Raw genomic sequence first — 23,002 nt, 5'->3', positions numbered from 1 at the left:
CAAATTTCTGAAAGATCTTTTGACTCTCCCCTTGAGCACCCCTACAGTCCTGGTGCTGTTGGATGTGGGCTGTAAATCAATTAAAAACCAGGCACGCCTCCGGCCGTTGCTCTTATGGGCCCGTTTATGGAGGGTCCCTGGACTGAAAATATACGCCGATGGGCTGTCTGTGGTGATGGGAATGGGGGGCTGGCATAAGATTCAATGGCTAAGAGACGTTAAAAACCTCTTGGTGGAATTGGGTCTGGGAGCTCACTGGGCTACTAAATCTGCACCACCTAAAGCCATCTTGAAAAAAATATATTGGGAATGGGTCTCCTCCAAACTGATCGGTAATCCCCGTCACTGCAACTCCACCGCAGCCTTTTTAAGAATCAAGGACGTGGCGGCCTACGAACCCTATTTGGATTTGATCACTATGCCAATTGATAGGGCTCTGTATCTCAAGTTCAGACTGGGCACCCTTCCGACAGGGGATCTTCTTTCTAGATGAAACATGCCTGTACAGTTGTCGCCTTTTTGTGCCCTTTGCTCCACAAGGCCCGAGACGGTGGCGCACATTCTCTTTGAGTGCCCTGATTACTCCCGTCCAAGGAGGTGTTGGCTCAAACCGGTTTTCAGACTATTAGGGACACGCCAGCATATGGTGGCATTACGTATTTTACAAACTGACACCTCCCCCCATATAGTCTGTGCTGTCTCAACATTTTTAAAATGGGCATGGTTGATTCACTCTAAAAGACTGATTATATCAATTTAATTCATTTTTAACTAATTTATTGTATCCATTGATGGTATTCTCTTATTGTTTTAAATTCCTGAATGTATTTTTAAATTGATGATCTGCAGTTTTATATTTGTATGTAATGCTTTTAAGATATCTGCATATCGAAATAAAGCTACCAACCAACTTCATTTGACATTGCTCGCTTTCTCTTTCTTTCCCTGCTCTCTTGACATAGATAATTTTTTTCATCTCCAAACATCAATCGCTGTCGCTACCCGCCCTCTGCTCTAGTTTCCTCTTAGCGTCTTTCACTCCCTAGCGCTGTGTCTGTTGGAACATCTATCAGGCTGTCTCTATCACTTTCGCTCTTTCTCGCTATCCTTAATTACTGAGTGCCTTTCTTTGATTTCATCACTCCCTTGTCGGTCTCTTTTCTCCTTCTCCTATCTGGAGGGGGTGGTGGTCTAGCGGCTAGAGCTGCCCACCATGGAACAGGCAACATCCTGAGATTTAGGGCAAACCACTCAATCTCCCCGTGCCTACAAGGGGGAAAACATACGTACTCCGGTCCTATTGGAAAATGCTCTAAAGCCATCGAGCTAAGTTGGCGCTATAAAAACAAGCATTGGCATAGCCAATAGGTCTCGCCTTTGGTACCTTATAAGTGTTTAGTTATCCAGCACAATATCCTTGGTGCAACAACATTAACTGTTGCATGGCTAAACACTTATAAGGTCCCAAAGGCGAGACCTATTGGCTATGCCAATGCTTATTCTTACTAGCCATGAAACCTCAGGTCCTTGGGCGCTACAGGTCGTTGAACATTTGCCCTGAATTGATTTGAACAAATTCCTTTTTCCAGTCCCTATCCATACACAATAACTACAATGGGCATATTGCATATTAGTAGCCTCACAATGCTTTTGATACTTAGGGGTTTACAAAACACCTGACACTGCAACTGCTTGGACAATGAACATCCAACCTCTACTAGACAGATTAACGGCTGACATTAGAGCCTGGTTCAGGCTTTATCTGTCTATGGACTCACTCCCCCGCTTCCTGTATAAGTTACAAAACTACTCTCACACACTACCTAAATCCTTCTTCCAGAAAGTCCACTCCATGCTATGACGTTTTTTATGTTGTCATAGTCTCCCCTGCATCGTCCTTGTCAACATTTTAAATCCATATACAAAGGGGGCATTGAAACATATTATAGGGCCTCTCAATTGGTGGTTATTGAGTGATGGTGCGATACAGGGTCACCCAACCCGTGTCTCTGAGAAATGTGTCCTTCCAGGACACTTGAAACACATAGAGAGAATTTGGCCCAGTGGTTGATTAAACTGGGAGGTCTTCCTCGTGCACCCAAGGCAGATTGCAGTCAAAGCGTTCCTGTGCCCGTAGCAGCTGAAAAAGTTTCAAATGGCTTTCTACATTAGGAATCATCTAGATAGGATAGGCCTATTTCTGTCTGACATTTACCTGAAATGTAACAAAAAGGGAAGCTGTTTTCTAGCACACAAACTGAGCGTGCAGGGTAATACAAACATGTTGGAGTGGAATAGTTGATGAACTTTGTGTTGAACTGGGTTAAGTGTCCCACGGATACCACAAGTCTATAATGTTGGTTTCCCTTCCGATGTTGACGTGCGCAGACAAAAACCTATATACGGCTCAATGTGACTGATGATTGCAAAATGAGGCATTGTAAGAGAATGGTGGAATTATTTGTGCCTTACGACCCCAAAATGGAGCAAGGGCAAAGGCTGCCTTCAGAAATACATAAATATACGGTCCCTGGATAAGTCACATCCTGCTCAACATTCTTAAAACACACACACACAGCGTGGCCTGCGGCGTCAAGATGGCGGTCGCACTCTGAGAGTGCTCCTGGACCCCCTCCGTCATCCGCCCGGCATCTGCTGCTAACTGCCTACCTTTCTGCCATCTGCCTTCCTGGTGCGGATCCTTGTGTGGTCCGCTTCCCTCCGATGTCCTTGAGAGCCGCTCTGGAGCTCCCTTCCTCCCCCCTCGCTCCCGGAGGCCTGGCCAGGCTAAAATGGTGGCCCCCAGGTAGCGCGGTCCTGAGACCGAGCGAATATCTCCCTGAGGCCCTGGACCCCCCCACTCCCACGCTTGAGGTCCGGGGTGGCAGATCGGGGGAGCTCTCGGCCATCCCGGGTGTTGCCGGAGTGAAGAGCTGTAGAGACATCGCCTGCGATCCCCTGGGCCGGGGCTGCCACAAGGAGCTGCTGAGCCGCGGGCCAATCCCAGAGCGCCGGACTGAGGGTGAGGTGCAGGGGCGGCGGCTGCTGCTGGTCTGCGGCAGAATCGGAGGAGCGGTCAGCACAGCGGACGAGGCGAGGAGATAGACTTGCGAGGCGATTCTGGCACGGTGAGGAGTTCCCGGGGGGTTTGGAGTCGGCCGGGCCCTTGCTTTCTGCCTCTGGCCCTAGACTTTTGCTGGCCTGCTGGTGCGACCCCGTGAGGCGGCCCTCGGCCTGCTTGTATTGGCGCAGCCTGCTCAAGCCCCGAACCCCCCCGGTGGAGGACTGTGATCGGCGGAGGGACCTCTGGGCGGCGGCCTGGTGGCTCGTCGCCCCCCCATGTGCAGGGACACTGCCGGCCCCCTTCCTCGGGGTGCCACCGTCCCTCCGGGGAGTGAACCCGTTGACTGGAGGGGCCACAGCTGCCGGGATCGTCCGTGAGGGGGAGAGACTGGGCCCGCGTGATCTCCCCTGGGACCTGGGCCCGTGCTTGCTCCGCTTCTGCACCCCCCACGAGGCGGCCCTCTGGCACCCTGATTCCAGCGCGAGTGCCTGTGCCCCAGGGAGTCGCTCTGCGGGAAGACCTGACCACCACCACGAGGCCGTGGGAGCCGCCCTGCGACCCCCACTTCTCCGGGGCGACTGCGACGACCTGCACCTTGCCACATGAACCTGTGCCATTAGGAGGCCCCCAGGGAGGATCTATATAACAAATATAAGGAGTACCACCAAAGATGAGGCTGAACAGCCAGTATTGGTGGAATGAGACCCTGATGTAAAAGAAGTCGTCCTTCTTTGTTTTTTAAGGAACCCCTCACTCACCGACCTGGTCGGTGACATGCTTCATCATCGGGGCCACCTTGACAGCCGAGTGCCATCAAGGTGTGCTGCGACACCTGAGATACAGTGGAGCGGGTATGTGAGTGATGAATGTGAAAAAAAGAAAAAAAGGTCAGTGGGTTAAAAATTGTCCTGGTATGACTTATCCACATATTATTTATTCTAAGGCTACTGGACAATGTTAAAATAGTGTGTGTAGATACAATAAAGGCTTTAATAGGACCTAGTGTATCTGAGGTATGTGATAGGTCTACATGTTTCAAACCATAGGTGGGAGTTACCGGTTTTTCTTCAGGACCATAAAAAATGAAAGGAGTTGGGTGGTCAGGGTACACTAACGCCCTGCCATACCTGCAACCCTCTCAGGACCCTAGATAGTTAGTGTACCCTGACCACCCAACTCCTTTCCTTTTTTTCTTTTTTTCACATTCATCACTCACATACCCGCTCCACTGTATCTCAGGTGTCGCAGCACACCTTGATGGCACTCGGCTGTCAAGGTGGCCCCGATGATGAGGCATGTCACCGACTAGGTCGGTGAGTGAGGGGTTCCTTAAAAAACAAAGAAGGACTTCTTCTTTTACATCAGGGTCTCATTCCACCAATACTGGCTGTTCAGCCTCATCTTTGGTGGTACTCCTTATATTTGTTATATAGCTACTTAACCAGGGGACTGGGAGTACCCTTCCGTCCACTTCAGTGGATAAAATCCCTTTGCTCTCTATTTCTTGTTAAATACACCCCAGGGAGGATCACCTGGGCATTGGCCTGCCTGCGGCCGTGTGGCCCGGGAGAGACACAGCAGGCTTGTTACCTGCCGCGGACCCGGAGGCGGCCTGCCCTATGACCGACCTGTCTGAGACCCGTCTATGAGCGCCACCGTGCCCCAGGTGCATTGTCGTGGAGCACCCCGCCCCGGGAAGACTGACCAGCACATTACGGGCGGCCTTCTACCCCCCTCCCTCCCTCCGCCCCGCCCTCGCTCTGAGCTCTCTGCCTAAAGGACTCTGATATAGACGGGCCAGGTGTCACGGAGAGGTCCGCTCATCATATCGGGTGGCCGGGTGCCGCCGGACCTACGCCCCGTCCTCTCAATCACACGTTGGTTGACTGTCCGCACCTATGGGCAAACCTACACGCCCTCCCGGCCCCTGGCCCCACAACCCAAACGACAATGGAACAGTTTGCGAAATCGGATCGGGGACCCGGTAGCGGAACTGTGGCCGGTTTTGGCCCAGCTTAGGGGGGACCTATCGACCATCCTTCAAGCGATCTCCGCGTCCCAAACGTCAGTTGAGAGCAAGATAGGGGAGGTGCGGATCGATGTGGCCCTCATCCGCCAGGACCTTCGCAAGGCCACGGAGCGCATCGCGGAAGCTGAATCCTGGATCTCCACTGTGAAAGACGACGTCAATACCCTCAAGTCTCAAATGGCCCGTCTCCAATCGCAAACCTCTGAGCTCCACCGCCGGGCCGAGGATGCTGGAAATGGGGGGCACCAAAACAACCTGCGCCTCATGGGCTTCCCGGAAGGGGTGGAGAAGGAAAACACCGCCACTTTTATGGAGACCTGTATCCGCTCCTGAATGCCCTAGGAGAAGCTCTCCCCCTGGTACGCGGTGAAACGGACTCATCGCTCCCTTGCCCCTAAGCTGCCACCTGGAGCCCCTGCCCGTCCCATCATCCTTCGTGTCCTTAACTTCCACGACAGGGATGCCATTTTGGGGGCGGCCAGAGAGCTGGGGCCGCTGCATCATCAAGACTCTAGGATAATGGTGTTTCCGGACTACTCGAAGAATGTTCAGTCTCAACGTCGCTCATACGAAGAAGTTAAACAAAAACGTAGAGCGCTGGGCCTTCGCTATAGACTCCTCTTCCCGGCCCGGCTTTAAATGATCTTTCAGAACAAGACCTTCTTCTTTGACTCCCCTCAAGCAGCGTGGGCCTGGCTCACGGAGGAGCGGCCCCTCCGGCCTAAGACAACTCTCTTCCAATCCCAGAGAGCCCCGGAGTGGGCGAACCACACCACACCACGCAGAAGCCCAGGCGCCATAGGACCGGATCCCGGAGGAGGGCCGGTCCCCAAGGTGGTGGCTCCCAATCGCCGGAAGCACGGGCCCAACACTCTCGATCCAGACTCAGGAACAGGGCCCTGCTCTCCTGCCACTGGCCTCCTCCCTGATCGACCTGGGCAGCGTCCCCGGACCTAGTGAAACTTTGCGATGCGCCATGTCAGACTCTGACCTGTCCGGGAGCCCTGTGATCCGCGGCTCGGACGTGAATACCGGATCATGATTGACGTTACCACCAGTGCCGGAAGCTCCAACCCGGGGCTCATCATCCATGATCACGTCTCTACCTCTGTGATCGAGCTCATACGGAGCTCGCCAACCTGATCTGTCGGGATCCTCACATTGATGCACTCCCGAGTTTAAATACCTTAACCCGAAGATGCACGTTTATTCTCTTTTCCTCTAACCTGCAGTTAGCATTTCATCCGAAAACATAGAGGGGGTTCCGACTCAGCCATGTCCCAATCTTGTGGTTGCTAACCATTTTACTTTAGCTGTTTGCCTCCCTGTGAGGTGTTTGTGACTTGTTTAAGGGCGACAGATGCTTCCTGTTTTGAAGTATAAGTTGGGGGGAGAGGGAGGAGAGACCGTTGTCTCTCAAGAGTTTGTTGTTTGGCCGCCCACGGGCCGCCGTGTGTTGTTCATATTGGTAGTCATATGTCCTATTGTCTTCCTCTGCTGTCACATACACTCCTGTTCCAACCAACTATGCCCTGGTGCCCCAGATCTGGCCGAGGCCTTCCCCCTGACTACGAGGGGTTCTTCCTCCCCGCTTGCCTCACGCTATACCTCACCTTCACAAATGACCCACATGCTTAACACGCCCCTCCACATCCTCTCTTGGAATGTGAACGGCCTCCTAGACCGCATTAAACGTACTGCAGTGCTCCGCGCAGCCCGCCGACACATGCCTGACGCCCTACTCCTCCAGGAGACACATCCTCTGGGCTCCCAGTGGCACTTCCAGGCCTGCTGCGGGTTTGACCGGGTCTGGCACTCTCCCTTTGCTAGAGGCTCCAGGGGGATGGCCATTCTTCTGAGACATGGGCTCCCCTTCACTGTAGTCGACGTCGCCACTGATCCGCAAGGGACCTCCGTGGCCGTATCGGGGATGGTTGAAGGCAATCCCCTGAATCTCCTTTGCACTTATGTTCCCACGGCGCTCCTGTTATCCACCCTTCGGCGTCTTACACAGGTGATCTCCTCCCTTCCCCAGGGCCTCACTGTCATCGGGGGTGACTTCAATGCTGTCCTACAACCCTCCCGGGATGTGACTGACCCTCCCTCGACGCACCGGTTGACCTCCGCGAAGAGCCTCGTGGGTTGGACCTCGGCTATGGGTTTCTGTGATGTATGGAGGCTGTGGAACCCCCAGAAAGACCAATACACACACACACATCAGCCTCCCACCAAACCCAATCCCGCATAGACCTCATTCTGATGCCTGCCACAGACTGCCAGTTGGTGTCCGGGGTTGAGATCCACCCTAGGGGAATCTCCGATCATGCACCCCTTTCTCTCCGTATCGGGTCTCCCTCTACAGGCCCTAAGACAACCTGGCGCTTAAACGCCTGGTTCCTGCAGGATCCCGCGCTGGTGGAATCCTTTGGCCAGGAGCTCCGCCATTACTTCTCCGGTAACGCAGGATCGGTCCCTTCGCAGGGTACACTCTGGGAAGTGGGCAAGGCGGTGGTTCGAGGGGTGGCCAGGGGGTTAGTACATGCCAAACGTGCGGCCCAGGTCACCCAACTGGTGCAGCTGGAGTCCTGAGCTGTTCTTTTGGAGCGGGCTCACCTGGCCAGGGACGACGCTGACTTCTCTAGGCAGCTGGTGTTGGTCCGGGACGAGATCCGGCGGCTCTCCCTGGAGTCGGCCAAAATACTATGGCGCTCCTCTGTGGCCCGCATTTATGGATGGGGTGACAAGAATGGCAAATTGCTCCACAATCTGATATCCTACCCTAGGGCCCCTTGCATCATTCCAGAGATCCGAACGGCCGATGGGACTCACCAGGTGACATCAGTGGCTATTGTGCAAACCTTCGCCCACTACTACGCGGCCCTATACGTGGCACTACCCCCCCCCCCCCCCCCCCTCCCCCCGAACCTCCCTAGCTGATTTGATGGATAAGTCTAGGACTTCCCTCCCCTGTGAAATCGCGGACTCCCTAGACGGCCCCTCACCCCAGAGGAAATCCATGGAGCTATCACCCTGCTGCACTCCGGCAAGACGCCAGGACCTGATGGATTCCCCCAAGAATACTACTCTATATTCTGGGATGACCTGGTCCTCCACTTAGCGGAACTCTTCCGCCAGGTGATTGACGACGGGTCTTTCCCGTCTGAATCCGACGTGGCGACCATTGTGGTCATCCCGAAGACACAGCCGCCTTCCCTAGACTGCTCTGACTACCGCCCAATCTCATTGATAAACACTGAAATTAAAGTTCGAGGCATGTGGGCTGCTAAATTCATATCTTTGCATTAGATCGCCACCTAGTGTTGGGTCCGGATGATCGCACATTGTTGTCCTGGAAGAGTCTTCGAAGTATCCTGAGATGGGTGGCTCCTCCCCTGGACTACAGTGCGCATGGGCATCGGCTCCATCCCCAGATTGTTTTTTTCCGCCATTGGGTTCGGATGCGGTCTCGACGTCTCTCCGTCGGAACCGAATAAACATCATTTTTTACGGCCAAAAGGCTTTGGGTTTCTTTACGTCGGTATTGTTTGCGTTCGGTCTCGAGTTTCTTCCGTCTCTCGGAGCCGGAATCACCGGAGTTCTAACTACTCTTCGGACATCGAGGCCTTCTCATCGCGACTCGACACTAAGTTCCCAACATGGAGCGGAGTCCGTTTAAACTCTGTCCGCTCTGTGGGTCCAAATACCCACATATAGATGTACACCCGGTCTGTAATAAGTGCCTTTCTCCAGACCATGATGAAGAAAGTTGCCGGGCCTGTGCGAAGTTCAGGTCGAAGAAAACTCTAACGATTCGGCGCGCGGTGCGCCTTGTGGCCAAACAGGCGGCCCCGGATCCGGATAACATCTTCGGCGACCAAGAAGAAGAAGACCAGAGCCATCATCTTCAAATCTCCCCGCCTGAGACGGAGGTCGAGGCCGATCCGGAATATGACGACGACGGAGTCGTGGGTCAGGGCCTTGAATACGTCGACGAGGTAGGGGACGACGTGATGGTTTATGGGGCCGAGGAAGATAGCTCAGGGGACGAGCTATGCCCCGAAGTTGAAGAACATCAGGAGGGGGTCGCGGGATCGCCTGTCGGCCTTACCCAAGACCCTGTAGCGCAAGCCACGGCCCCGCCTGTCGGCCCGGCCACGGACATACTTGCTGCGCCTAGGGTTTCGAAACCGAAACTGAAAGCAACGGTCTCGACTGCACCTAAGATGGCCGACCCGAAACCGAAACCGAAAGTTAAGGACTCGAACGTCCCTAAGATGGCGGTCGTAACGGCGAAAACAAATAAACCGGCGGCCTTATCGACTCCGTCGACCTCCGGTCCGCAGAAGTCGAAGAAGCACGTCGATTCCAAGGGGTCGAAATCGGCGCCGGAGGAGAGATCCTCTAAAAAGGGGGGCACGCACAAGACAAGCGCGCCGGCGCCGGCGAAGCCAGCTAAGGCGACCGACACTGCCCCGGCTCCATCGGGGACATCTGCGCATCGATCCAGGGACTCGGGGTCGGCGCCGTCCATCCCTCCAGAGGACCAACGGAACGTCGCATCCGAAGGCAAGACCACCTCATCGGTGCCAAAACCATCGGTCACCGACGCATCTCTCGTGGCTGCTTCACTACAAAGAATTAAGGACAAGGTTTTTTCCTCGTCGACGCCAACGCCGTCGACGCAGAAGGCGGCAGACGTCCCGGTCAAGCCGGCAAGTAAGCTCCTTTTCCTTCTACCGCCAAAAGTGGTGCCAAAGGCCTTTTCCTCGAAATCGACGCCAAAGAAGTCGGATTCCTCTGCGGCGGGGACATCTTCGGGTCAAGTGCTCGACCCTGAAGAGGATTCGGAGTGTTTTATAGACGCGGACACGGGGAAGTTAACTCTTTATAAGAGGAGGATCACTTCGCAGCCGGTGGAATCCTACGTCATTCCCCTAAAGAAGAAGAAGGTTCCACAGGACGCATCAGGCCTCATGGAACCTATTCTACCTCCTGTGGGAAGGAGCCCAACACCGTCTCCAGACCACTCTGACAGTGGGGACTATGGTGAAGATGAACAATACACGTTCCCAGTAAATGAACCTGATGCACAGCCAGATTCTTATTATGGCATTGGGGACCAAGGCAACCAAGATGTGGGGCAAGACCCACAGTCCTTCAGTACACGTGCATCCCCTACGGAGGATTCAGCAGGTTTCCATGCACTGATTGAGAGGGCAGCTGCTAATCACGACGTGGACATGCATGCTGACCCAGTTGAGGAAGACTTTCTATTCGACACCTTTTCAGTTTCAGAAAGAAATGTAAAGACACTGCCTATGCTCAAAGGGGTCCTCAAGCACGCTGCGGACATCTTTAAAGAGCCTACCAGGGCAAGGGTGGTCAACCCACGTATTGAAAAAAAGTACAGACCAGCGCCTGCAGACCCTGCATACATTCGAGGACAGTTGCCGCTTGACTCCTTGGTGGTAGCAAACGCACGCAAGAGGGCCAACTCCCAAACAACGGGTGAAGCTCCTCCCCCGGATAAGGAGTCCAAAGTGCTAGAGGCAGGAGGCAAAAGAGTGGCTGCACAGGCTGCCAATTTCTGGCGTATTGCAAATACACAGGCACTACTGGCACGTTATGATCGATCACATTACGACACACTAGAGCAAATTGTAGAACACCTGCCTCCGCAGTTTCAAGAGGGCACCAAAATGCTTATACAGGAGGGACAACTGATCTCCAACGCGGCCATAAAGTGCGCACTTGATGTCGCGGACACGGCCGCTAGGGCCGTTAACACCAGTGTCATGCTCAGAAGACAGGCTTGGCTCCGCATATCGGGGTTCAAACCTGACATTCAAACAACCATACTTAATCAACCAGTCAATCCAGATAGACTGTTTGGTCCAGATGTTGACACCACCCTGGAAAAGATTAAAAAGGACACTGAAACTGCTAAATCGATGGGGGCCCTACAATCTCAGCAGTTTCGGGGCAATAATTTTCGTCGCTCAGGTGCCCGTGGAGTCACCAGAGGACAGATGGGTCAACAGTCACAGTTCCCTAGAGGTGGAGCACAGTCCTCGTACCCCAAACAAAACAAGAGGGGCTACAGGGGAAACAGCAACAAAGGACGTGGCAAAGGAGGCAACAATTCACGCTCCTCTGCCCCAAGCAACCAGTGACTCTCTGTCACTGCCCCCCGACCATTTAACACCTGTTGGGGGGAGAATACAGCAGTTCCTGCCCGTCTGGACCAACATCACCACAGACAGGTGGGTGCGACAACTTATACAGTACGGTTATTGTCTAGAGTTAAAGTCCACTCCACCCAACATTCCGCCAAGGCAAAGACCTATGTCCGCAGAGCACTTGCACTTATTGCAGCAGGAAGTGTTGGTGATGCTGCAAAAAGGGGCAATCGAGCTCGTGCCAGTGGGGGAGGAAGGCACAGGGGTTTATTCTCTGTACTTCCTCATTCCAAAGAAGGACGGATCTCTCAGACCAATTCTGGATCTCCGTCCCCTCAATCTGTACATACTGTCAGAGCATTTCCACATGCTTACACTGCAACAGATTCTTCCTATGTTAAACAAAGGAGACTTCTTAGCAACCTTAGATCTCAAGGATGCTTATTTCCACATTCCATTACATCCGTCCCACAGAAAGTACCTCAGGTTCACTATCCAGGGCACGCATTATCAGTTCAAAGTCCTACCCTTCGGAGTCACAACTGCCCCAAGGGTCTTTACCAAGTGTCTGGCGACTGTAGCAGCGCACCTCAGGAGGCAGAACATCCATGTCTACCCCTACCTCGACGACTGGCTCGTTCAAGCCAGATCGGAACAGCAGTGCGCCGCGGACATGTCGACTACCATTCACCTCCTTCACGACCTGGGTTTCTCGTTGAATTACCCGAAGTCACACCTTCAGCCGGCACACGTCCGGCAGTTTCTGGGTGCGACAATCAATACCCTGACGGCCTCGGCACGACCAAACCAGGTCAGGATAGACGGCATGCAGTCCTTACTCCAGAAGTTCAGACCGGGACACTCGCTTCCAGCAAGAGTGTTCATGCAGTTGATAGGCATGATGGCCTCCTGCATCTTCATAGTCCCTCACGCACGGTTGCATATGCGCCCGCTCCAGGAGTGCTTAGCAAATCAGTGGACACAGGCTCAGGGGCAATTAACAGACCTAGTGTTGGTTACCAGTCGGGCATACAACTCTCTGCATTGGTGGACTCCACACAACCTTTGCAAGGGCCGACTGTTCCAGGAGCCAGTGCCACAGGTTATCCTGACAACGGACGCATCTCTCCAGGGATGGGGAGCACGCCTGCTCACTTACACAGTGCAGGGACTATGGACGACGCAGCAACAGAAGATGCACATCAACTATCTGGAACTGATGGCGATCTTCATGGCGCTCAAGTCCTTCATTGTACATCTGTGCAACAAAGTGGTGTTAGTCCGGACGGACAACATGACCGCGATGTACTACATCCAAAAGCAGGGGGGCACCCACTCACCACAGCTGTCTCACCTGGCTCAGAGCATGTGGAAGTGGGCCATTCAGAGGAACATCTTCCTCATGGCAGAACACCTCCCGGGGAAGGACAATCAGATGGCGGATCTGCTCAGCAGATACAGTCATCAAATGCACGAGTGGGAGATACATCCATCGGTACTCCAGCCGTACTTCCAAAGGTGGGGGCATCCAGACATAGACCTGTTCGCCACAAGGGAAAACGCAAAATGCCAAAGCTTCGCCGCCAGGTTCCCACACCCCCAATCGCAGGGCAATGCGATATGGATGAACTGGTCAGGCAAATTTGCTTACGCTTTTCCCCCGACACCCCTGATACCACTGGTGGCGAGGAAACTACGGCAACACTCCATGACACTCATCCTAGTTGCTCCAACGTGGGCGCGCCAAGCATGGTACACCACGTTCCTCGAGCTCTCAGTGGTCCCGCATCAAAGACTGCGCCTCACGCCCAGACTTCTGACGCAGAACCATGGAGAAATTCAGCATCCAGATCCGCAACAGCTCAACCTAGCGATCTGGCTCCTGAAGTCTTAGAGTTTGGATACCTGAACCTCCCTCCTGAATGCATGAACATCATCAAGGAGGCGAGGAAGCCGTCAACCAGAGCATGCTATGCCGCAAAATGGAAGCGTTTTGTCATTTACTGTGCAAACAATGACATAAACCCGCTGGATGCATCTATCCCTAACATCATTTGCTATCTGTTACACCTTTACAAGTGCAAACTAGCGTACGCTTCTATTCGGATACATCTATCCGCCATCGCAGCTTACCTTCAAAATAGGCAGCATCTCTCAGTCTTCAGGGTGCCTGCCATTAAAGCGTTTCTTGAAGGACTGAAACGAGTCATTCCACCAAGAACACCGCCAGCTCCCGTGTGGAACCTCAATGTGGTCCTCACCAGGCTGATGGGACCACCGTTTGAGCCAATGCACTCGTGCGAACTGCAATTCCTAACGTGGAAAGTTGCTTTCCTAATTGCCATTACGTCGCTAAGACGCGTAAGTGAGTTGCAAGCACTCACGATACAAGAGCCTTTCATCCAAATTCATCCAAATAGGGTGGTACTACGTACTAACCCCAAATTCCTTCCAAAGGTGGTGTCACATTTTCATCTCAACCAAACTATCGATTTGCCTGCATTCTTCCAGAACCCACAAACAGTGGCGGAAAGGATGCTCCATACCTTGGACGTACGGAGGGCATTGATGTACTACATAGACAGGACACAACACTTTAGGAAGACGAAACAACTCTTTGTTGCCTTCTCACCACAACACAAAGGCAACCCAATTTCCAAAGCAGGAATAGCCAGATGGATTGTTAAGTGCATCCAAATCTGTTATCATAAAGCCAAGCGCACTTTAACAATACCCCCAAAGGCACACTCCACACGCAAGTTGGGGGCATCCATGGCTTTCCTTGGTAACATTCCTCTAGAGGATATTTGCAGAGCAGCCACGTGGGTTACACCACATACCTTTACAAAACACTACTGTGTTGATGTACATTCCAAACAGCAAGCGGCTGTAGGGCAGGCTGTTCTCAAGACACTTTTTCAGGTTTCTGCAGCTGGCACGGGCAACCGCCGCTGATGGAGGGACTGCTATGTATTCTATGCAAAGATATGAATTTAGCAGCCCACATGCCTCGAACTGAATATGCTACTTACCAGTATGCATCTGTTCTTGGCATGTAGGGCTGCTAACATTCATATCGCCCACCCTCCTCCCCGGTGCCCGTCGCAGCTGCAGATATACTATTGTATTCAATCATTAGCATGGACATCCTTTACACTTTTCACTCCATCCTCTGCCACAATGGCGAAAAACAATCTGGGGATGGAGCCGATGCCCATGCGCACTGTAGTCCAGGGGAGGAGCCACCCATCTCAGGATACTTCGAAGACTCTTCCAGGACAACAATGTGCGATCATCCGGACCCAACACTAGGTGGCGATCTAATGCAAAGATATGAATGTTAGCAGCCCTACATGCCAAGAACAGATGCATACTGGTAAGTAGCATATTCAATCCTTGCTACAGCGATAGCTCAACGACTTCGGCCCCTTCTACCCGACCTGGTCCACCCTGACCAATGCGGGTTCATGCCAGCCAGTGGCACCCGCCATTGCATCCGTCGCCTCTACCTGGCGCTGGCCCATCGGCACCGACTAGCCCATACTTGGCGCTTCTCCTTGTGGACTTTGAAAAGGCCTTTGACACGGTGAACTGGGGATATTTAAGGGATGTTCTGGAGCACATGGGTTTCGGCCTCCCCTTCCGCCACCTGATCCAGGTCCTTTACAACTGCCCTAGAGCACGTGTTCTTGTCAACGGAGCAATTTCTGAGCCATTCCCGATCCGGTAGAGGCACCCTTCAAGGCTACCCCCTCTCCCCACTCCTATTCGCTCTGGCGATGGAGCCTCTAGCCGCGCTGGTCCAGCAGGACTCCCTTATCCAGGGATGGGTGTGGGATCAGAGCCAGGTGGATAAAATTGCCTTGTACGCGGATGATGTTCTGCTCTACTTGGGCGACCTGGAGCATTCTTGCCCTAGGTCTCTAATGGCCCTCTCTGAGTTCGAACAGGTCTCCGGCCTTCGTCTCAATCCGGCGAAGTCTACCCTAGTCCCCCTTCACCCCTTCCGGGATTGTTTCGATTGGCAGGAGATGATCTCCCATCGGAGGCAGTCATTTAAGTATCTGGGAGTGTGGGTGACCCTCCTGCCGGAGCTAGAATGGGCCCTTAACATTACCCCCCTGGTCACCCGCGTAAAAACTGACCGCAGGGACTGGTAATCTCTCCCACTTAACCCGCTGGGCATAAGTGCCCTTTTCAAAATGATGATCCTCCCCCGCTTTCTTTACATTCTGCAGAACACCTCGATCCCCCTCTCAAGTAGCTGGTTTAGAGAACTAGACTGCACACTCATTTGGTTTTTGTGGGGTGGTGGAAGATCGCGGATGTCCCTGTCCCATTGTCGGATCCCCCCCATCGGTGGTATGGGAGTCACCAACCTCCATTTTTACTATTTCGCTAAACTCAGTGATCCATGATTTGCTTGCGGGCGGCTGTTCTGACCCAGCCTCCGGGTGGAGCTTGCTGCCCTGGACTTTCCACAGATTCAAAGCTTCCTATATGGCTCCATGGTGCCACAAACCCTGCCCCCAATCACCAGGTCGGTTCTCATGGCTTGGCTTGCTGCCATTCGCTTGGTGACCTGGGACCGGAAGGTGACTAGACAGACGCCCCTTTGGCATGGCACCTGGCTGAATGAGGTCTCTTTCCTGTAGAGCTTCCGCCGTTGGGACTTGGTGGGGATAACACAACTCGGTGATGTGTGGGTAGGGCACCACATGTGCTACTTTTCTCACCTACAACACACTCCCTCTCCTACACTCCCAGTTCTACAAATATTTGCAACTCCGCCACGCCCTTCACATACACCTCCCAACGCCCACTTCCCTCCCGGAATTCAGCCCCCTGGAGGCACAAGTCATGATGGGTAACCTGGGGAGAGGTGGGGTGTCCCGTATATACCGAGCCCTGGTAAATAACTGTCCCACATCCCTGGACCGGCTTAGGGAGCGATGTGAGAGGTGGGTAGGTCCTTTGGACGAGGCAGATTGGCGTGATGCCCTTATGGCATCCAGAATCCTGACGACATCTTTTAAACTACGCCTGGTCCAGCTTTACTATCTCCACGCGGCCTACCTCACCCCGGCGCGTCTTTTTCGCGCTTGCATACGAGCCTCCCCGGACTGTGCGCGCTGCTCTGGTGCCCCAGCCGACTTCTACCATATGGTGTGGCTATGCCCGGCCTTGGATCTGTTCTGGGGAGTGGTGGAGCGTAAGCTCATGCAGGCCTTCGGATGGGTAGTTCCCCATGAACCGAGACACTTGCTACTGGGAGTGTTCGATGGCCTGGATGGCTCCCGGGCCGATAGGCGCTTCCTGGGTACAGCACTAGCAGTGGCGAAACGAGATATAGCGGCTAGATGGTCCCACGCTGAGGTACCGACACTGCAGAAATGGAGGAGAGGTGTGGACTGTTGCAGGCTGCAGGAGGAGTCCCTCTTCGAGGCTCGGTATGCCCAGAATTGTTCAACAAAGTGTGGGGCAAATGGTTTAGCCTGCTTCCGCCTTGAAGGGCCACAGTCCGCTCTGCCGGTCTGATGCAAAAGGGCTATTTCCCTATCCAGAAGTGACTAATAAGTGTTGTGATGCTATCAGGGGGGAACGGGTTTTTTTTAAATGTGATGTGTGACTCGTTGCCAATGAATTTCCATCTACCCAAAACTTTAATAAAACTTGATTATCAAAAAAACACACGCCCTATCAAAAAAAAAACACACGCCCCCCCCAACAAAAGCAAAAAAAGATTGCTCAAACTGTTAAGCAGAAAATAAAATATTAAGAGATGCACCCATAACTTCAGTAGCAGTAGGGCTCGTTTGTGCGCTCAACTGTTGGCCTATTATGTGCAGGTCACTATTCATGTGTGTATTCTTCTGACCTGAATAGCTGAAAGTAATGTAATGCTGCATTTAATTTGTGTTGTAAATATTTGTTTCATGAAAAGGAGAAAGGCCTAAGTGTGTCAGCCCCTATGCTGAAGGGTAGGAATGACAACTGTGTTGTGATTCTAGGTCAGGAATCATATGTGCTCCTTAAAAAGGCGACCATCTATGTTTTCCAGCAGTTCTTTCTGTGTCTCTTGAGCAGCAGGGTTGGTGTGGCCCACACGATTGCTGCATTAACTGTTTTCATAGTAGACTGCAGCACCACTCATGAATCATCAGAATAAGTGAATCAGCTACCGACCAGAGCTTGCTGAAATCTGGGGAAATCTCCTGAAACCAGAAGTTTCAGGAAGCTTATTAAAACCAGAGCTGTCCCTTAGACTGTTCTACAACGATGTAGACATGCACCTCAGTACAATGACTGAAGTGCGGAGTACTTGATCTCGCAGACCTTAGCAGTAAAGGGCTTAAAATTGTCTAACATCCTACTGCAAATAAAATGACACCAATTAATTTGCATGTCTGTTTGTAGTGTTCTAATGTTAACTTTATTTCTGATAAATCAGATAAAGTAAATATACTTAATCTCATATTTGATTGTTTTCAGATCAAGGCATCCAAAGTACACGTTCCAAAATGGTAACTATTTCGCCTTAATTGAACATTTTAATGCAAAATATAAAATGCATGTAATGCATATTTTTACATTGTAGTAAATACAATATTTTACCTTATCTCAAATATTCTGTAGTTTGAGTGAAAGATAAGTTTTCACAAAAATGATTTTTTTTAATGTGTATTGATACTATGTATACTTGCCAAAAAGGTTAAAAACGTTTTTGGGGCAGATGCATCAACGTTGCATTTTGTGATTCTAAAATAGCAAATTTTACCGATTCGCTTTTTTAGAATCGCAAAATGCAATGTATGTATGTTTCTCAAAAAAAATTGCGATTCCCACATATTCCTTAATAGCAAATCGCAAATTGCGATTCGCTATTACTGAATGCTTGCCCATTCATTCCTATAGGCCTAAAGGCCCATAGGAATGAATGGGGAGGCATTTGCGATTACCAAATAGGTAATCAAAATTGCGAATTCAATTGCAAGGGGGCCATAAGGCCCTCCTGATGCACCCCCCAAAAAAAGTAAGTGTGCACATGTGGCGCACAAACATGCCCTAAGGGCATGTGTATGCACCAGATGGCACTTTAAAAAATTCACTTTTGTGCATTTTTCTAAGGATTTGCAAATTACCACCAACTTGAAGTTGGTGCTAATTTGGTATTCCTTAATGCAAATTTGCATTCTGAGAATGCTTCTTGCATTGCATTTAGGGAATCACAAATTACGATTCCCTAACTGCATTCTTAAAATAGGTAATAGCAGAAATGTTGATTACCTATTTTGCGAATGCCTTTGGGTTGATAAGTCCCAAAAGGCTTTTTACTGTTCGCAAACAGCCGATTCTGCAAATCGGCCTGTTTACGACCGGTAAAACCCTTGATACATCTGGCCCCTAATCTTTTGAAATACTTGCAATGCTCTGACTAAGTTGGTCATCATGGGATTGTTAATATTTTAGACAGGAAATAAAAAATTAAAAAATAGATGCCTCCATTTTAATAGTGGCTACAAGACTTTACTTTTGTTTTAAAGAGCAATTATTCTACCATCTAGTGGTTGGTGTCCAAGTGCTGCTTATTTTAACTTGTTTTTGCAGCATCGCTTCAGACAGTTGAAGCTGTCTGTCAGGAGAAAGCATTTTATTCAATACTCCAAAGAGCCAGTCCTTGCACAAAATTGGATTGTTTTCATGCTGCTATTTGTTGCACTTTCCCCTCTCTGTGTTTGACCTTCTCACAAGAGATTTTTGGTTTTGGATGGATACTTCTAAATGCAGATTCTTCAGTTTCTTCTCGTGTTTTTCGTTGCGGATCCAGAGGTGACTCCCTTGAATGCTGTCAGGGTTGAAACTCTTCTTAGTATGCAATGGCCATGTCCCCTCCAAAAGCAATTGGGTTAAAACCTTGTACGGGTTGGCACAAACAAATGTCGGTAATGAACCCGCATGAAGTCGGTCTCTGACTTCTCACACAACTCCGCTTCTTGTGACAAATGCTCCTGGATGAATCCGAAGGCCATCGGAGATTGCATTCCCACACTTTTGCAGAAAATCACCAAAAGGTCTGTTCTCGCTTGAAGTTGAGAATACATGTGTGTTCTCGTTCACAGACTTGATCTAGCAAGCACTCCTCCTCCAGGTCAAAATTGTCAGGAAAGTCTAAAATCTAAAAAGAAGAAACATAAGTCAAAACATGAAACTACTTCATTCTCCACTCACATCATGATGATAGACGTGACTCTCATGGTATATCCAATCCGTGGACTTTGTGTCCAACTTCTGAACCGATTCCGGCATTGATATCGATGCAACCAGAGTTCCCGGGTCTATCAGCGACACAGAAGCAAACTCAAACCTTTAGAGGGGCCATGTTGCACTTGTTTGGTACCCTACTGGATGCCCCCCGAGGTGCCTTCGGGCCCTAGGCTATCGAGGAGGCCTCCAGTCACTCCATTATTAGTGGATTTGTCACTGAGGCTGACTTTGCCCCATGACCCCTTTCCAGTATCAGTCCAACTATGGGGCTAGTGTTAAACTTTATACCTTTTACAGTGCCACAACCGATGCCAGGTCCCAAGCGTCTATGCCAGCACTGACACAGCTGATGCTGTAGAGATCGTCCTTTTGGACATGGAAGCAATTTTGCAGCGAGCCCCGAGGCATCTCTCACCGAAGTCACAATTTCCCCCTCGCCTCATAGTTTATTCAGATTTAGAGACGCCTCCTATACACTAAAGACTGCACTGCCTCAATGATGACGATAAGTGACAAATGTGTGATGATGAGAACCTATTTTTGGGTCTTCAAGTTGCAACTGGCCTGAATGCCTTCCCTTTACTCCTCGCCCATCAACTGAAGAGCCTGCCTTTGTGCCTAGGTCATTTAGGGACCAGTACTGTTACCCACTGCTGAGATCAAGACAAACATCCTAACAGAGGTTCTACAGCCCTGACAGACCTCACAGGAAACTCTCCAGCTTTTTAATAAAATCTTAACTCTCATACTGCTTGGAATCTGGGAGAAACCAGGGTATTGCTCAACAAATATCAGACAGATAACCAGGGCACAGAGGCCTGCCCTGGGAGACCCAGCCTTTCTCCTGAAACACCGGACAACAGAGTGTCTGGTGGTACATACCTACGAGCAGGCTCAACCCCAGCATGTTCCAGACCACCCCTCCAGACAGTTGAAAGGCAAGGAGACGTTTGCCAAACACATGTTCCCCTAAGCCAGCCTCACGGTACGCTGCATAGACTGCAGCTGCCTCCTTGGACGCTATTATCATGTGTCGTGGGACATGGTAGCAGAAATCTTGCTAGCAGTCCCGAATGACCTAAAAACTAGCCTTCAACTAATGATGGATGATGGTTATGTCGCAGCAAAATGTCATACGCTCAGGTGTGGACACTACCGACTGCTTTGGTATGTCATTCGGTAACAGTGTGGTGCATAAGTGCCACCGTTGGATGTGCTCCACAGGGTTCCCTACCGATGTACAGCAATCCCTCATGGACATGCCATTTGATGGCACACGTCTCTTCGCAGATGAGGCTGACTCAGCCTTGGAGCACTTTAAGAATAGCAAGGCAACACCACATTTTGCCGGACTGCCATTGCCTCCTCAGAAATTTCCTCAACAAGCTTGCCCTCTTTGAGACTTCTGAAGTGGGTTCCAGTAGAGACCATGTCTAACCTTGCCGCAGCTACGGTAGACATCTCAGGCCTTTAAGGGCAAAAGTCAGTGGTTTAGCAATCAGCATCCAGACCCTCAGGGAGAAAAGAACGACAGTCTCCAGCCTCTCCACAACCATTCCAAAACCACTTGGAGTTGCCCGCTGCGATGCACAGCCGCCTGGCAGAAGTTGGTTCACCTTTTAGGTCCATGGGTAGCCGAGCATCACTTTGGATCAATGGGTTCTCCACATCGTCCCAAATGACTAATCCTTCCCATTCCTCTCCATCCCTCCGGACATGCCTCTTACACCACATTGCTTCCAGGAGGACCACTTTTCCTTTCTGAGAGGGGAGGGTCAAGTCCTTGTTGACGAGAGAGCCATATGAAGGGTGCAGACATCCGAGGTCTGGAATGGTTGTTAATTTGGTTGCTTACTGGTGCTGACGGAGGACTGGCGCCTCCACCCTATCATCTACCTTTGCCCTCTGAACTACTTCCTCAGGAAGGACAAGTTTACAATGATCTCCCTATCCCAAGCTCTGGACCTAAGACTGGATGGTGGCGTTGGATCTTCAGGAAGCCTGTTTCAACATTACTGTACTGCATTCCCCCTGGCATTGCCAGTGGTTTCAGGTAAGCCACAAGCATTTTCATTTCTCAGTGATCCCCTTTGGCCTAACCAGTGTGTCTTGACTGTTCACGAAAGTGATGGTGGTGATCGCTGCCCACCCTTAAAGGTTACCAGTCTTAACTGACCTCAATGAGTCGTTGCTGAAGACAAGTTCGCCTCAGACATTCACGGATAACCTTCGGACAATGGCCAACCTGTTGACATCACTGGGATTTTCCATCAACATGCAAAAGTCATGCCAAACTCCTTTATGGAGGCTCCTCCCTTTTATTGAAGTCGTCCTGGATATGGTGCTTTTCCAGAACTTCACTCCACATCAATGAGTTCAGGACATTCAGGCTATGATCCCAATGTTTCAACCCTAGGCCTGGGTTTTAGTTAGAGAGACTCTCAGAATTCTTGACTTCTTTGCATTCTACTGTGGACCACACCAGGTGGCACATGGGGACTTTTCAGATGGTTCCGAAGTCTCAGTGGGCCCAGCACCAAGAGAACCTGTTGGATTCCATCCAGATATTGGAGGATACTGCAAAGGATCTGCCGTGGTGGCTGCCAGACTAGTGGTGACCGACACCCCCTCTCCCTACCCCACTCAGGGCTAAAGGTTGCGACGGATGCATTATTGCTTGTTGGGAGAAGTCATTTTTGGAAATGTGGCGATCAGAGGTCTCTGGTACCTGTTAGAAACCAGCCTCCACATCAACTTGTTGCAGTAATGGGCAATTTGTTTGGCATTGAAAGCATTCCTTTAGTCCGTCAAGGGAGAACGGGTACAGGTTCTCAGAGACAACACAACTGCATGTGGTGCAATAACAAACAGGGCAGAGTGGGGCTGTGGGTCTTGTGCCAGGAGGCCCTGTGCCTCTAGAAATGTCTTATTCATTAAGTCATTCCACTGGTTGTCCAGCCCCTGGCAGGATCTTTAAAAGCCAGTGAGGACAAACTCAGGCGATGTTGGCTAGCGATCATAAATGACGGTGGTACAGGGCACGTTCTAACAATGGGGAGAACTCTGGTTTAATCTTTTAGCCACTGTGAGAGCACGCAGTGTCCAAACATGTGCACGTTAAAGCTCCCAAGGTGATTCTCGCTGGGAGACAATTTCGCTTGGATTGGAACTCTGGACGTGTATACTCATTCCTGCCTCTACCTCTCCTTCCAAAGTTCTGAAGAAGATCAGGAATGACACAGCCCAATTTACTGGTCTGGGCGAGGAGTGTGTGGTACATTGAACTTCTGGCCATAAGTATCTTTCCACTGTTCCATCTATCCCTTTGGGAGGACCTCCTGCAGCAGCGCAGGGTCCTGCAACCGAACCTGCACAAACTACACGTCAATGCTTGAAGATTGAGCGGCAGCAGTTGACGTCTTGTGGCGACATTTAAAGGTTATTTGTCGAATCTTTCAGCATTAT

The 23,002-nt window shown here is 51.1% G+C and overlaps 1 protein-coding gene across 1 annotated transcript in view; it reads left to right on the top strand.

Moving 5' to 3' along the window:
• Positions 1-23,002, top strand: part of LOC147663691 (zinc finger MYM-type protein 2-like) — a 578,556-nt gene that overhangs the window by 485,779 nt on the left and 69,775 nt on the right. The window contains exon 12 of the mRNA XM_086950262.1: positions 17,765-17,796. Within this exon, the coding sequence (XP_086806388.1) occupies positions 17,765-17,796 (32 nt within the window). The remainder of the gene's footprint in view (positions 1-17,764; positions 17,797-23,002) is intronic.

This window comes from Lissotriton vulgaris, unplaced genomic scaffold, assembly GCF_964263255.1.
Source record: "Lissotriton vulgaris unplaced genomic scaffold, aLisVul1.2 SCAFFOLD_1159, whole genome shotgun sequence".
NCBI classification, from domain to species: domain Eukaryota; kingdom Metazoa; phylum Chordata; class Amphibia; order Caudata; family Salamandridae; genus Lissotriton; species Lissotriton vulgaris.
This window is presented reverse-complemented; position numbering and strand designations above follow the sequence as displayed.